At 39.2% G+C, this 16325-nt stretch overlaps 1 protein-coding gene across 1 annotated transcript; it reads left to right on the forward strand.

Moving 5' to 3' along the window:
- Positions 1 to 3900: 3900 nt before the first annotated feature.
- On the forward strand, positions 3901 to 15581 carry LOC145782768 (proton-coupled amino acid transporter 1-like). Its single transcript, XM_082594529.1, has 11 exons — positions 3901 to 4030; positions 4495 to 4607; positions 5424 to 5501; positions 8776 to 8952; positions 9109 to 9292; positions 9536 to 9712; positions 10096 to 10194; positions 10839 to 11011; positions 11599 to 11768; positions 12182 to 12350; positions 12754 to 15581. Exons 1-11 carry the CDS (start codon positions 4004 to 4006, stop codon positions 13004 to 13006), a joined length of 1620 nt encoding a protein of 539 aa, XP_082450655.1. The 5' UTR covers positions 3901 to 4003; the 3' UTR covers positions 13007 to 15581.
- Positions 15582 to 16325: the final 744 nt, after the last annotated feature.

Consider the following 16325-nt stretch of genomic DNA (forward strand, 5'->3'; position numbering starts at 1 on the left):
ATTGATAAAGCTTTCGCCGATGCAAACCTGGACTAGCAACAAATAAATGCTGAACACGCCCATTAAAAAAAACAATATATTTTTCTGTTCAATATTACATTTTGTGTAAAAAGCATTGGCGGTTTAAGCAGCTTCACTTACTGAAGCCATGACATATTTTTCTGTTCAATATAACATTTTGTATGAAAAGCATTGCTGGTTTAAGCAGCTTCACTTACTGAAGCCATGACATATTTTTCTGTTCACTACAACATTTTGTGTGTAAAGCATTGCTGGATAAAGCAGCTTCACTCACTGAAGCCATGACTAACAACAAATAAATGCACGCGCATTAACAAAACATATTTTTTTGTTCAATATAACGTTTTGTGTGAAAAGCATTGCCCTACCAGCCAAGGTGATACAATCTGCAGACTTTACTAGGAATAGAACCTAAATGAACGGGCGCCACAGTGCTCTGCACCTAAATATCCAGACGCCACAGTGTGTGCATTTATTTGACCAGCGCCTAACTGTCTGCGCCTAAAAGACTTGCTCCCAAAATTTTGACTAAATTAACTTTGGTTTGATCACTTTTGTGCATTTTTAGGCCCAATAATAATTTTTTGATGAAGACACTTACCTTGTATTTGACCAATATCATCAAGTTAAAATTGCATTACTTTAAACGTTAAAGTGACAAGTTTTGATTTAAAATTAATGTTATATTAAATATATTTTTATTCATTACTACTAATTGATTTGCTGAAGGTTTGTATAGCATTGTGTGGACTGAAAGTAAAATTTTGAAAATCCATCTGAGGTGCCCCCACCTTTCGTATAGGCCTACCCTATGGCTTATATCTTATAGTTCTAAAGCAGATTTATCTTCATACTTGTAATTGGTCAATTTAATTCTTAGGTAGTTAGTGAACGAGGTGTTTACTTCGGAATATTTTATTAGTACTTTGGTTTTTGATGGGTCCTTAAAACTTTACCAGTGCTATTTTTTTTAACTTCACTGCTGATACCACAAGTTCCCAATGCCACCTGTCAGGTTAATGTGGGTGACATGGGGTTGAGCCTGTCAATGACATGGGATTGAGCCAGCAAGAAAGTATTATACAAATTTAGAAAATTTACGTGTATTTTTGATTTTGTGGAGAGGTACATGACAAAGTGTCACCTCCTTTAATTCGTTACTGCTTTGATAAATATACGACTGGTAATATTTATTTGTGCGTATTTAGTGCATGGCTGCAATGGTTTCCGTCTGAATCAAGGATATACTTTCAAATAACTCTCACACTTGACGGTCGTTTTTGAAGTGTGTTTCTGTGACTCGATGGTTAGGTACCCCTGACTTAAAGCATGTAGGCTATTTAAAAAAATCTTCTCCACTTTTCTAAGTGTTGCATTATGCAAGGTAGTACGGTACACTGTCTAAACAGTCTTTAATTTTAGTCCAGACTTCAAAGTTTAGTGAAAATTCATCATAAAACTAGTTTTTAATTATTTGCAATCACTGTTAAAGAAAGAGCCTGCCACCCCCGTCCCCCACTAGTGGGAACAAAACCGAATTTGGATGGTGATGATACTGTTCAAAAATAAGCATAAAGCATATTTAAAACATTATTTGTGGTTTTGCTAAAACTCGCAAACATGGACAACCGCTTTCATGTTTTCTTTTTTTCAAAAGTAAACCACTATGACGTCGACAATCCAGTTGTGGGTATGAGTAGTTCAGTACGCACAATCGCACATGTGCAATAAGAGCGATGTAGTAATACAGTTACAGAATTGCATGGATCTGCTATTATCGTAAGTATTGCGCCATAGTCGTCGTTTTTATCATTTTTTATACTGTCTCTAATCGTTTCATACATTTTTTCAACCAACAACTGTTTTCATTTATTATATATAACAAAGAACTGATAGATTATATATTAAAGCTCTCAGTTGAATTCATCAGTTTTCTCTGGTGTTGGAATTGATTCCGGACTTTTTTTTAAAAAGTTTTTATGATTTCATTAACTTTGAATTTGTGTTTTGACAAGAAAACGTTGTCGATTCTGCAGCCAAGAGAGAGAGATATTGGTTGCTACAAGTAATAAAATTAAATCAAACAATTATATAACTGCAAAAAGATTGCAATGTAACTGAACTTAGTTGCGCAATATTAACATCACAGCAACGGGAGGTTGTAAGATGACCATTCAATGCTTTTCTCTGATCGGAAAGTTTAGTTCCATTTGGAAATGAAGGTTTATGCTTGCGATTTTATTAAAGGATTTCATCTGTAACTATCTTTTTTCTGCTGCAAATGTGCAGTTCAGCATACTTGTGTCTTGTGGAGACTTTTGACCACTGACGCAGGCCCGGTAGCAATTTTTTTTCCACAAGCTTTTTGTTACTTCGCATAGAGTTTGTATTTATACCGTGTGAATGCAAACATTTTTCGTTGGCGTGTTTGGTTCAGTGGTTTCGTCTTTTTCCTTATGTTAGTAAGGACATCTGTTCGACGCCCATCGAAGTCAATTTTTTTTCTTTACAATAATTTTTGCGGTGCACAAAAGCTTTTCAAAAAAAGTAAGGTTAGGGTTAATTCTTAATCAATTCGGAAAATCTTACTTTTAGACTAGTGACCAGAATCAATTTCGTTTCTCAAGTTTTTTAAACTTGACTAGACTAGGTGTGTCTCCAGGCTACGTTTTTTTTAAGTTTAATGTTTAGATTTAGACCTGGAGGGCGAAAATCGGCTGCTGTGAGAACGCAAATCGGTAAAAACGGTTCCGCGCGCCTCGCGGTAACCAGTAATGGCTTTACACTTACAGAAATATGCAAATAAGATAAAAAGTTCGTGAAAAAAAAATTCGCGACCCGGTCACGGAGATTGGCAGAGTGATGTTTCCGTTGGTTGCTTTTGAATTATTTCATCCACGTGGTGCCGCTGAAGAAAAGGCTATGCTTGCATAACGCAGTGCTGAAGCGCACACCCATAGAGTTAACCATGATCTTTCCGTTTTTTCGTTTGCAAAGTGGTGTGCTTTTCCAACTGAGCTGCTTTCTTAACAATCTAATTAATCACCTGGTGCACAGCTGGCAATACGGAGTCCTGTTGCGCTTTAAATTTCGTGTTTAACTCTCTATCTCGTTGGTAATTCAGTTTATACGTGTATGGGGGGTTGGAGGTAGGGACTTGAAGGAGGTGATGTGTTGTAATTGTAACCTCAAGAAAAGCGCTGTACGAGCGTTGGCAACCATTGGATGATATCTGCGAAAATAGTGAATTAAATTTCACTCTAAACTCTTGTAAAAAGTGTTTGATAGAATTTTTCTAAAAATAAGCATTAAAATTACCTGAGTATCATAAAAATAAAAATCATAAAAATTACCATAGTACGACGTGTTCTCAATCTTAGCGTTAAACCGCATCTGGGAACAACGTTTGTACAAGTTAGAATGCAATTTAGAAAGAACTTGGGAGTGTGGCATTCTTTTTATCTCATGGTGCTTAAAAAGTTTTTGTTTTTCCATTCGTTTTTGAACTCCTTTTATTACATTGAATGCACGAGTTTCGTTGTTGATTTGATGGAAGAATGCGCCGCCGTAGAACACAGCTTGCATCAGAAGTGGTGACAAAACATGACGTAATGTTTAATGACGTATGTGACCCAGTTAGAAGGGGGCGGCTAGAAGATTAGCATGTGGTCGCAACTTTTCGCTGCGTGAAGACAATTGGTTTTCTGGGTCGAAGTACGATTTCAATCAGTGGAAAATTACAACTTTTTTTCCACGACGTCAACAAATGTGATAGACAAGATGTTTGCTGGTTCGCCTGTTCATTCATTTCGCACGCTCTCCCTCCAAAGCAGGAGGCACAATTTATTCTCCGTTGATGTGTCAAACATCGGTTAAGTTCGGAATATTTCGGTCAAGTTCGTATTGGTCATAAATAAGATACTTTTACATTGGATAGTAATATTTGCTGGTTCCTTCAAGACTCGTAATTGAGGTGGAAAGAATGTTTGAAAACACGGAAAAGCAAAAGGTTTCTTTGAGTTGTATTTTGTGTAAACTAATTTTCTTATGAGATACCTTATCTATTATTTTCTTGATCGGTTGTAAGAAATTATTGACTTCGTTTTTGTAGCACAATTCTTGAGTTGTTGTTTCACCAAATCTTCACGGAGAGACAGATAGTGAGTGAGTGTCGCCAATGTAAGACAGTGAAGAATTGCTGCATCAGAAGTGTAGATAAGAACTAGTTATCGAGTAACCGCAAAAAGCAGCAAAACGTCGTTTGTAGTCCTGGAACGTGGAGAACATGAATCTATGATTTTTTCCAACAAAGGCGCTTTCATGTTATCAGTAGTGCTATGATGATAATGGCGTTGTAAGCACAATAATACATTTTCACTTCCAAACTTCAAGCCTCAAAATAGTTTGCAACAGCGCTGGCGCACACAGTGAAGAAAACAGTTTGGAAGGAAATTTAATTGATTATTTTTGCAGATATCATCCAATGGTTGCCAACGCTCGTACAACACGTTTGTTGAGGTCACAATGAGCAAGGATGTCAGCCAGCCTCTACTCGGACGATCGGATGAAGACGAGACTGCTGCGAGGTGGGTTGCTGGTTTATGGAGAAGTTTCCTTCACCAAACATTTGTTGAAAACAATGTTGTTTCCGGCCAAATGCGTTAATTATTTTCTGAACAACGATTTGGTTGGATATTTTGCATTTGCTGATAGCACCCTTTGTTAATATCTTGCCAACAGGTTTGTAATGTTCGCTTTTTCAATGGCAAACCCCCATGTGGATGCTAGTTGCAACATTCACTTCCGCAAGCGGGCGATGAAGGATTTCTGTTTTAAAGAAGCTTTTTGGTTTTATCTACTTATAACCAAGCTTTTTTGTTCATTTCGATAATATTAATTGTTGTGCAAATGCCAGCATTTGATTGCAAAATAGCAGGACCAATATTAATAGCTTTCATATAGCGTCACATCCTTAGTTGAAGCCATACTTTCATGCGCTGTACGTGGTATTCGAGCAAAGCATTTCATTAATGTCTAATACACACAACCCAATAAAAGCTTTCCGTAGACATATAACTGACTCATTGAAAGTAGGCATCTACTGCGTGTCATTTAGCATCAGCACATTACCGTGCGTCCTCCGCACAGCCGAGTGGTGAGAGCCCCGGTTCGGCGTTCAAGAGGTCGCCCGTTCGATGCCACTCAAGTGCCTGAAAGTGAACACGAAGATTGGTTGCCTTGCTTTCCTGTCTACTTAATCTAAATATTCAACAACTGGGCGTAAGGCCAGATACGACAAACTAATATTACCATGCAATCCGCCATTTTGACATTGATTCAACGTCTACAGACGAGGTTGAATGATGATAATTGAGATGTAATAATAGCATAAATTGTTGCAGCGACGAGAGCGAGAGGTTGGCCGATGCGGGTGGGATCATCATCAATACTGGAAGGACTAGAAGCCCCCACGCCACGTCGTATGTATTGTTGAACTATCGGGTGCTAATGGGGTCACAATGGTGGGAAGAGAGGGTTAAAATTATAAAGCTGCTCCATTGAAGTTGAAAAATCCAGAATCAAATAAAAGAAAGAACGGCGACATTTTATCTGTGTCATATTTCAGGATTAATAATGCTCTAAAGTGTTTCCTGTCGTTTATTATTTTACCATATTATGGAACGCCTGGTGTATTCTTCTGTTTATGAATAGCTTACTGCGTAGAAAGGGAGATCCTATTTCACAGCGTTGGCAGAAATTTGTGAGTTTAAAATCGGAGTTTGTTTAGAAACCCAAGATTTGTCGAATTAAGGGTAGCAGTATTTTTATACTTTCTCGTTTGTGGTGCAAGAGGCACATTCTGCCTGATATCAAAGAACCTTCTGTGGTTCAAGGAACGCTTCGCTCGTTAGTAATTAAGCCTGATGTTTTTTCTTTGGAATAAGACTTTTAAAGCCCAAAGCAAATGGTTGAAACTACAAGGTTTCCAGACAGTACAATTCCACGTTTTTACATTGATTCAACGTCTGCAGACGTTGAATTTATGTATAAATGACGGATTTTGCTGTCTGGGTTAAGCCTTGTCAAGTACTGCGATATCATCAGCCATACATTCAGTTTGGTAGGCTATCTCATATATAGAGACCCATTCTAGAAGGGCATGGTCAGTAGTTTTACCCCTGTCATGTAGCCACAGTTTAATTCAGAACAACACACTCAATGCTTTGAAGTTATTTTCGCAGTTACATGAGTAACTTAAGCCTGCGTGGATGTGCAGTATGCTTGCTTGGTTGAGTTTTAGTGCTGAGTGCAGACTTTTCCATTTATTTACCAGTCGGACTGTGTTGGTTGAAAGACTTCTGCTTCATACATCACACGTCCATGATCCACATTATTCACTAAAAGTATCAACATTAATGTATTGTACAAACTATCTGGGCTTGTTCATATTTGTGCATATCATTCTCAGCGTTATAAAGATATCCTGTTCATAGACCATAAACAGTAGAGCTTCCAACAACTACAGCAAGCCCGGGTACTGTGTTATGAGCATTTCTTCACCATATGTTCAGGCTGAAGAGACAGTCGTGCTGTGAATTAACGTTCACTTGTAAAAGAGCGGATAAGCCGGCATAGAGTGAGAATGCTTGTTCCTTCAAGAAGCAAGAAACATCACAAGCCGTGCTATGGTTTAAGTTATTGCAAGGTCAGAACAGATAACATCACTGTTTGGTGGAACAGTTTATAGCCGGCGTTTTCTAATAACTGCAGGTTTTTTTCGAAAAGCAATATGCGAGACAGTTTTTTTTTAACTAATGATGAGAATAGCGCTAAACATGTAACAGCAATTCAAGACTGATGAACTACTGAAGTATATACAAAATACGTTTTTAGAGATAGAGGAAGTTAAAGTTATTTCAACGTTGTTTAATGTTTTATTTCTATGTAAACATCAGCGTCTGGTACAGCAAAATGAAACCGTTTTTAAAACTTCCCCTGGGATGTGTTTCATCGTCTTATTGTATAAGCCACAATCGCACATCGGATCGGGAGTTATCTTTCGGTGGTAATGGTTGTATCTGCCCTGCACCGGACTTTGTTAAAGCACCATCATCCCATCCTCATGAGTGTGGCCGAGTTTGCTGAGACAGGACATTTTCACAAATATCGGATATTAAGTTAAACGTCAAGATATGAATACAGTGTATGATCAATAAACAATACATATGATACCGTTGATACTTAAAAAGTGCTCAATGCCAAGCAATAAAGCCAAGCAGAGCGAATGACATCAAATTCAGTTACTGCTCACTCGAAACTTTAACAACCTGTTTCACCTTATTAGGATCATCAGAAGAAACTTGAACTTGAAGAATCGTTTTGATTATATTTGAATCCTTACGTACCTTCTGGTAATCCTGATAAGGTGAAACAGACTATTAGGTTTTTAATGAGTAGTAACTGAATTTGATGTATCAATATATTGATTCTTACATTGCGTGGGGTTTGACGAATGGTTCTGAAATTATCTAGTCATTTATTATCTACTTGAGGCAAGGATTCGAATGATGTATACCAAGTGACACCTTCTGGTAATCCTGATAAGGTGAAACAGACTATTAGGTTTTTAATGAGTAGTAACTGAATTGTCTATATTTTGTACCGTATACTTTTCTCGCAACAGACAAAATAAAAGGTTTCTCTCTCTCTCTCTCTCTTACATTGCGTGGGGTTTGACAAATGGTTCTGAAATTATCTAGTCATTTATTATCTACTTGAGGCAAGGATTCGAATGATGTATACCAAGTGACAGTACAGTATTGGTATTTAAGGTTGATAGGTGTTGTCAAATTTTAACTTTGTTGTAATGGAATAGCACAGAACCTTCATAATAATCAAGGATGTATGCCAGGGAGGGCGCGGTATCGTAAGTCATAGCAATTGTGAAGTTATGCCTACCCAGACAGCAAAGTTTACGTTTTTACATTGCTTCGGTGTTTAGAGACATTGACGTGACGTTAAAAGTCAACTTTTGGTTGCGTGGTAATTCACGCATTTACGCGGTTAGAATTTCTATGCTGTTAAATGTTTGACTTCATTATTTTACATGTACTTATGTAAAACGTTTGGCGAATAATCCCAAACCTAGCTAGCTTAATTTCCCATTTTTACCCCGTTTCAACATTCTTGACTTATGTAGTTTTTGGTCTGTTGAAAGTACTCTTCCGCCAAAATTGTACAAACGATCTTTGATGAAAACCTAATTTTGCTTTCATTAATTGTATGCTGCTGGCGCGATTGAGTCTAATCAGGTATCATCCTACAACCGCGATGCTATTTTGACCAATCACAGCAATTTGTCTCTAAGTGGCCTCTGATCAGTGATCAACCGGTCGAACATTGCTGAATTTGAATTATTACCAAATCTGTACCACTGAATGGGATCTTTCAAAGGTTACTTTGCCAAAAAGTATTTGATTTAAGAATGCCTCGTTAAGACCTCACAGCTTGGTTGACATAATATACCAACAATTTCTCATTTGGCAAGTTGCTGTGGAACTTGGTAGATACTAGTTAGTAAGAAAGATACTGTCTATCCGGAAGCTCCGGCCGGATTTGCAGTTTCATAGCAAAAACATTCAAATTCCGGTCTCCAACCAAAATGTTGCTTCCGTCGCATTGGTATCATTACTCCTATCCTGTTGACAAAACTGTTATTTTGATGATTTATTTTATTTTCAAATTGATTTTTAGTGATGTCGCCACCCTGATGCATGTATTGAAGGGCAACATTGGAACCGGGTTGCTTGGCCTCCCATGGGCGATATGGCATGCAGGCATCCTCCTTGGGCCTCTGCTCCTCCTCTTCATGGCTGTGGTGTGCACCCACTGCATGCACTTACTTGTCAAGAGCTCACACTACTTCTGCAGGTCAGTAAATGCTCATTTCGTGTCACGAACTTTGATTTTCAAAGAACATGCTTGCGACTAAATTTCTTCCATTGCAATAAACCTGAAAAAATATTATTTTTATCTGCCTTGACTCTATCAATGGGGGTTGTTGATCACTTGTTGCGTTGCTTGCAGAGTCGAAGGCGTGTCCAGTATGGATTACTCAACCGTAGCCGAGCAAGCCTTCCGCCACACTTCGTCGGTGAAGCTACAACGGTGTTCCTACGTTGCGCGTGTGGTCGTCAACGTCTTCCTCCTGCTCACTCAGTTGGGATTCTGCTGCGTGTACTTCGTTTTCATGGCACAAAACCTACGCCAGGTTGGTCCTTCCCTGCTGTCTTGTTATTTCGCGGCTTTTTGAGCTTTTGATAGCGAAGCGTTTTTAATGTAGATTCTCTATAGCGCAGTAGGACTGCATTTCATACCATGTAACATGTTCTTCCACTCAATTGCTTCACTGAGTTCTGTAAAGTTTGAAGCTTTTGATGAGATGAACTTCATCTTTTTTTAAACTTTTTTCAACAAGTACCAAGTCATTAATAGTTTTTGTTTTCCTTCCCAGGTGTTGGTGGTCTATTGGCCCGACGCTCCCAGCGACAGGGTGTTCATGGCCATGCTTCTACCCCCTATTATTTTGTTAACGTACATCCAGCAGCTTAAAGTATTGGCCTGGTTTTCCGTGATGGCTAATCTGGCAACCTTGGTCTCTCTCGTAATAATCTTCGTTTATATAACTCCGGTGAGTCACTTCTGTTACTTGGTTTTACATTTTTTTGAGGCATTTTTGCTTAACCCCAACTGCCTACCACTCGTACCTCCAACACGTAAGTTTACGGGTGTCTGTCCTATTTGTGAATATTTCACTGTTGCACAACGCAAGAAACATTTTTAAGTCCTAACAACATGAAGTCGAATCATCATCATGTGTAACCACTACTTTTCTATCCACTTAATGGTGGTGAATCATTTTCGCGGACTTTCTTGCTCACAGTTAGGTAATAGTCTGTGGTTGAGGGCTTTACTTTTTCCATATTTCTGTTGGCATCTCGTCAAAGTCTGATTGTTAATTGATTGAACATAATGAAGTAGAATGAGATGATGCCAACATCATTTCCTCCACAGGATCTTCCCTCATTCTCCTCCCGTCCTTACGTAGCCAGCATCGCAACTGTTCCCATGTTCTTCGGGACGGCCATCTACGCTTTCGAGGGAATAGGAGTCGTAAGTCTGATAGGTTTTCAGTAGCGCTCGAATAGAATCTACGTTTGGCGATAAATCTTGGAAATGTTGTGCGCAACTTGCTGAATGTCGAGTTGATATTTGTTGACTGAACAAATCGTACCATCTGTGAATGTTAAATCGTTGTTTTTTTTCAAACTTTGCAGTACAATTCGATGCTTTTTGTTGTATAAGTTCCTTGCCAGATTTAATGGCGTACATGCTGTGACTTGCCCCCAGTTGTCAATCCTACCCAATGGCCACCTTACCAGCATGAATGAACATAGACGTACATCAATTAATTTCAACGCTTGCTGTAAAGACAATGTCGCTAATCATAGTCTCTGAAGACCATGTCGCATATCTTCAGAATCCCATCATGCTTATCTGCAGTTGACGGTAGCAGCTTTGTACTTACACAGCTCTACCACATCGTGCGCTATGTTCCCCCGGGTTACTGATGGTTTCCCACAAAGAGAAGACAAATAAATGATGAAAGCAACGATGGCGCGGCCTGAATAATATTGGTACTGATGAGTGGTACTGATGAGACCCATATGGATTTAAACAGCGTTGTCGAACGCTTCATTGCTTCCGTGCAGACTACCGATTTGTTAATCGAATGCTTTTGAATCAAACTTTTCCAGATTCTTCCAATCGAGAACGCCATGCGTAATCCCGAGAAGTTTCCGTTCATTTTAAACCTCGCAATGTTGATAGTGACAGCCCTCTACCTCTCGGTGGGCGTCGTTGGCTACCTCCGGTTCGGTGAGGAGATTTGTGGGAGCATCACATTGAATCTTCAGCCTCCGTGGTTTCCGTAAGTTTCCAGTGGGGTAATTGTGTCATTTTTTATAATTTGTTGAAAGAGGAGCGTGCTCTTGAGCGGTGTCGAACTGGAGCCCTTTCGAGCAGTGTACCAGGTATATCAGCACTTGGGTATGCAGCCGACAGCGCTTCACGGTTTTCAGTAATAGAAGTTTGAAATGATTCATACCATCGCTGCTTTTACTGTGCCTGGGTTCGATTCCCGGTCTAGTTATGTCTATGTATGCATTGATGTCATACATACCATCAAAGTCCCAAAACACACATTACTAGTATCGGGAATATCCTGATTCAACCGAGACACATCGTTGCATGGGTGATATATCAATAGCATAGCTACATAATAACTTAATAACTAAATAATTGCAGTGGTTGTGTTTATTTGTCCGCAGTATTTTTTTTATAACTTTCCTCCATGCATTGGCAAGTGTTATATTTCCATAGATGTGAGATTGTTTTAACATCAGAGTCCAAGTATGTTCCATATGCGACTCTGATTTGAAGGGTATCTTTGTTGGCGGAGGAATTGATGTTTTAGGTGTAATATTTTTTATAAATACATCGAACAATATATTTCAGAATATTTGAAGCCGTCAAACTGCTGCTAACAATGGCCATCGCTGTTACCTTCGCCGTCCAGTTCTATGTTGCCATCGAGGTCTTGTGGGATGGCATCAAGACGCACTGTCGTCCTAGCAACGAGTTGCTATGGCAACTTATCCTACGTACTTCTCTCGTCTTGGTCACATGTGGGTTTAGAGCTTTACGCTTGATTAGTTCTGCCATGTGTGTGTAGTTGCTTTTATGTTTTGGTGTTGTTGCATGGCCAATGTTGCTGCAATGTTCAAGCAACGTTCTATGAGGCTTTTAACCTTTAAACTTTTGACGTTTGAACTGCTGACACATGCCCAGTCACTGAGGTTGATGGTGTGAAGCTCAGCTTGACCATGAAGTCTTGTTTCGTTTAGTTTCAGCTATTCATCCGCAATATGCCTCTGGGTGGAAAGTTATCTTTTGTGTGGTTGTTCCACTATTCTTGGGAGTTCAACATATTATTTTGTTGCAAACCACCAAGAAATTGAACGACTAATGCGATAACGTTAAATTCACGTTGAATTACGCGTCACGACGATTTCATTGTGACATGTTTTTTTCATCGCAGGTGCCTTCGCTGTGGCTATTCCCAACCTGGGTGACTACATCACTCTCATCGGCGCCTTCTCTTCGTCCATGCTCGCTCTCATCTTCCCTCCAATGATTCATATTTTAACTTTTTACGCGCCGCTAGACGACAGCAAAGATCCACTTTTAGGCAATGGTCACGACACAAGGTAAGACTGGTCGCTTTGTGACGTCAGATTGGAGTTTTATCTTTGAAACTGGGAATCATTCCAATTCAACACAAGCCTTTGTTTATGAAAAAACAAACTTGGAGATACTTGTGTTGCTAGTAAGCTACAGCCCCCCTCTCTTGTACAACCATTTCAAACGATGACGTTTGTTTCTGTGTTCTTCGTATAATCAAAGTTGGTCGCATAAAAGTTGAACACTTGTGTTTGTTTCATTATAAAAAGCTCAAAATGCTGTTTAGTACTAAGGTAGTTCGGTCAGCATGAGTTTAACTTAATTTTGTTTCAATGCCCCAATCAGAGCCGACAAGTATTTTTAGGTAGACCTCTTCCTTTTCTTACAAAGCGTAATGAAAGTTCAACTTACGATTGTACTCTTTCACAGATCGGGCCTATCTTGGCTCTCCATCGCGAAAGATATTTTTATAACCGTCTTCGGCCTCATCGGCTTTGTCGCTGGAACGATCGTCGCGATACACAATATCATCATCGACTTATCCGAAGACGACAGTAGCGATATATGCAGCGGGGGTGCTGGGTCTGCAAATTCCTCCCTCCCCTTTTACCACTCCACCCCGGCCCCATTCACAAACTTCACGCAAAGTTACCTAACGAATCATTATGACGTAACTACTTAGATTTATTCCATGCTCTAAGTGCAATATTACAATCAAGTTTTTGCTTTGTGCCTCACCGGATCTTATTCCTATCGGCCGTGGCCGAAAAGTAAGGGCGGTCTACTGGAATATGTGGGGCGGGCATTCAACTTTAGCCCTACTTGTTTTTTAGCAGTTTATGTGACAAAGATTTGTGTTTTTTATGTATTGTTAAATACTGTTAGTGATAATAGTGTTATTTTGTGTAATCAATTTACTTATCACAGTTTGCGTAGTGGCAGAATACTCGCAGCTTGCGATTGGCAATCATAAATCTATCTCAGACACTTTAATAACTTTATTTAGTTGGTACAGAAACCCATCTGTCAAGCTTCCAACCCATAATGCGTGTCGGATTTACTGAAAGCATATACTCGTTAGAATTGTTGTCCTGTTAGTTTTGCATTTAGCCCGTTTCAGCATGTTTTCACCTGCTCGTTGTTACACTCATGCTAGAATTAAAACACAAAAATTAAAACGCAACTCACAAGCTAATCCATCAGTGATAAGAGTGTCCTACAACAACAGTTGCGATCTCAGCACATTGCAGTTGAGGAAGTGACAACTGAGCTATGAACCTATGCCAGTAAAAACTGACCAAGCCGATACTTGATGAAAATGTTCTTTTCTGATTTAGGCAGTAGCTGACATGTACTTGCTGAGTTGTCGCATGCCGAGTAGTCCGACTACCGATGATAAGGCATCGTCCGTGTCCACAATCTGTGTCCACAATAATCTCATTTGGAGCGTGGGTATCTTTTGAGGCGACGAATTGTGAGCAGTTGCGGAACTTGAGGATGTGTTCATTCGGCATGCGACAACTCAGCAATTACATTTCAACTACTGCCAAGTCAACAAATGAGATTTACCTGCTCACGTCGGACGTGCTTGGTCATCGCTTGTCCATTGTCCAACTCATTTTGCTGACTTGTGATATTCCAAGTTATGGCTTGCTTAGTTGTTACTTGCTCAGTTTCATCATTTACCAACTTCAGCCACTTGCTGAAATGTTGCTAGGTCAGTTGTTACTTGCTCAGTTGTCATTTGCTCAGTTCACAACTGCTGACTTGTAGGAGACTCTTAATATTCAATATGTTTAACTTTCTTGCGTTCTGCTTTTAGTTATCAGAAAAACAAAAATAATTATTAAACTTCATGTTTGACACTTGCTAAACAATCTCATTCCATATACATACAGCAGAATTCTTCATCGTTTAATCTGTCAGTTCGCCTTACTTGTCACATCTTTGTCCCGGTTGCATAATTAATAAAGTTGAATTGATTGCATAATTCGACACTTTCTGTTAATCCTTTTGAGGTGATGAATTACGCGACTTCTACTATACAATATTTTATGGACATGCATCAATTCAATATTTGCAAGACTAAAATTCTGTTTCCCTCTTTTTCTCATATTTCATGTTTGGCAATTGGTAACAATCTCATTTGATATAGTACAATATTTTGTCGACATGCAATAATTCATTATTTCCTCACCCTTGGTTGTGAGAGCTGCTGAAAGTTGTTTCGCCATTTGCACTTTTTATTAATATTTGTATCTCACTGAGCAAGCGACTTCCTATCACTCAGTGTTGCGCAATACTGACAACTATGCGTCATTGTTGGCGAACAGTTGCCTCCATTGTTATGTATTGTTCGTAACAATGAGGTATAGTTAACCAACAATTATTGTTAGTCACGTTCAATGGCCATAGATGCAACAGACATCAGACAAGCAGGCTTTATCTGCCTCAAGAAATGAGCCTTGTGGAGCCCCATATTGGTCCATGCAAAGATTGGTTAGTTACACCCACCTGATGTGATATTTTTGGATACAAATAGCAAGACCTTCTCTCTTTATATTGCTCCTTTAACGTAATACTCATTTAACGTCTACAAACGTTGTGTGTAAAACGGTTCTGTTGGCTCCACGAAATTTGATCCCACACACACAGTTGATAAGCATCGTTTAAGTCATGCCAAAAGCTACATTTTTATCAAAGATCTCTCAATGCTATTTTACATTTTGTTACTTGGATAAAGTTTTTAAAGGCAATTCTGTTAGATTGAGTGGGTAAAATGGCATAGAAGCCAATCTTCGTGCCCATCTTCAAACAATTTTAGTAAGTGCCTTGCCAAAGTCGCAGCCATACGCTCTTGAGCGGTGTCGAACCTAAAACCCCGTATCCTGTCAGCGTGTCTTGCGATTAACACAGACATCAATGTTAAATACGTTTGCTTGACGTTTCAGTTGCAAATACTGTATCTACATTGTGTTTACTTCTCGTGACGTCATAAGTACGTCATCTCGCTGTATTACCTCGTCTGTGACATTATTTTACCGCGGTTTGAAATTTGTTGTCGTTACATCCATTCAACGTTAGAAAACACTGAATTAACGCAAAACAGTAGATTTCATTAGTTTCGTTAAATGGTGTTGTTCGCTGAGCTTCATTTTCGCCGTACTAAAGTTGCATTGTGACATGGTGTCACCCTACTCTATCAATAATGATTCCTTCTAGAATTTGTAGACCAATACAATCTTACTTGTACTCTTGTGCTTGTGTGCAAAACATTATTGGAAATATTCGAGTTCTCTTGTGCCGCCATACAGACTTGCTTCAGTGGGTTGCCCAGCTATGAGCGTGGAGGATATCGATTGCCGTCAAATCCTGTTTCGATATATTACTTAAAATCTAAAAACAGGAGTGGGTAGAATTTGGTGTTTTATATTTTAACACTTTAGTAAAATAATCGTTTGTGCTATTTTTCAATAGATGTAGATTGCATACGACACTTGAATCGTGCGCTTTTGAGCGAAACCCGTCATGGGAAATTACGAGCTGTAAACTTAGCAGTGGCTTGGGAAAATGATTGTTATGGGCAAGTGCGCCAGGCTGGAAATTATGTCCTGGATCCTTTGACAAGTTCCAGTGATACGGATGCTGAGCTAAGGCCAGCAACGTGAAAGTGGAACCAGCCAATCAGAGTATGACAGGCTTCGTGGTTGTTCAAATGTCATACGAAATCATTTCCTTCATCCTCTCCGTACAGGTTTGTCGTCATTCTATAAAACGCTGTGATTGTTCCGGTATCTCCTCTCCAAGATCGTCCTACAACAAGTGCCCTTGAAATAACAAAGGAAGTAAAAAGTTATTTGTGAAAAGCTAAACATGTAGCCTACAGAAAAATCATGTTTTCTAGAAGAAGGTCTGTTTAAGGACTGCACCAAAAAAGATTAAGAACGCGACTATAACCCCGGCCTTCAAAACCCGTCTGTTAACGTTGCTGCGTATGTTAA

The sequence above is a fragment of the Aplidium turbinatum genome, chromosome 14 (assembly GCF_918807975.1).
Source record: "Aplidium turbinatum chromosome 14, kaAplTurb1.1, whole genome shotgun sequence".
Taxonomy (NCBI): Eukaryota; Metazoa; Chordata; class Ascidiacea; order Aplousobranchia; family Polyclinidae; genus Aplidium; species Aplidium turbinatum.

Coding starts and splice junctions, on each gene's coding strand:
- LOC145782768 (XM_082594529.1), top strand. CDS start 4,004: ATGTTTGAAAACACGGAAAAGCAAAAG. Junction 5,502..8,775: donor AGAAGCCCCCACGCCACGTC/GTATGTATTGTT, acceptor ATTGATTTTTAG/TGATGTCGCCACCCTGATGC. Junction 9,293..9,535: donor TGGCACAAAACCTACGCCAG/GTTGGTCCTTCC, acceptor TTTCCTTCCCAG/GTGTTGGTGGTCTATTGGCC.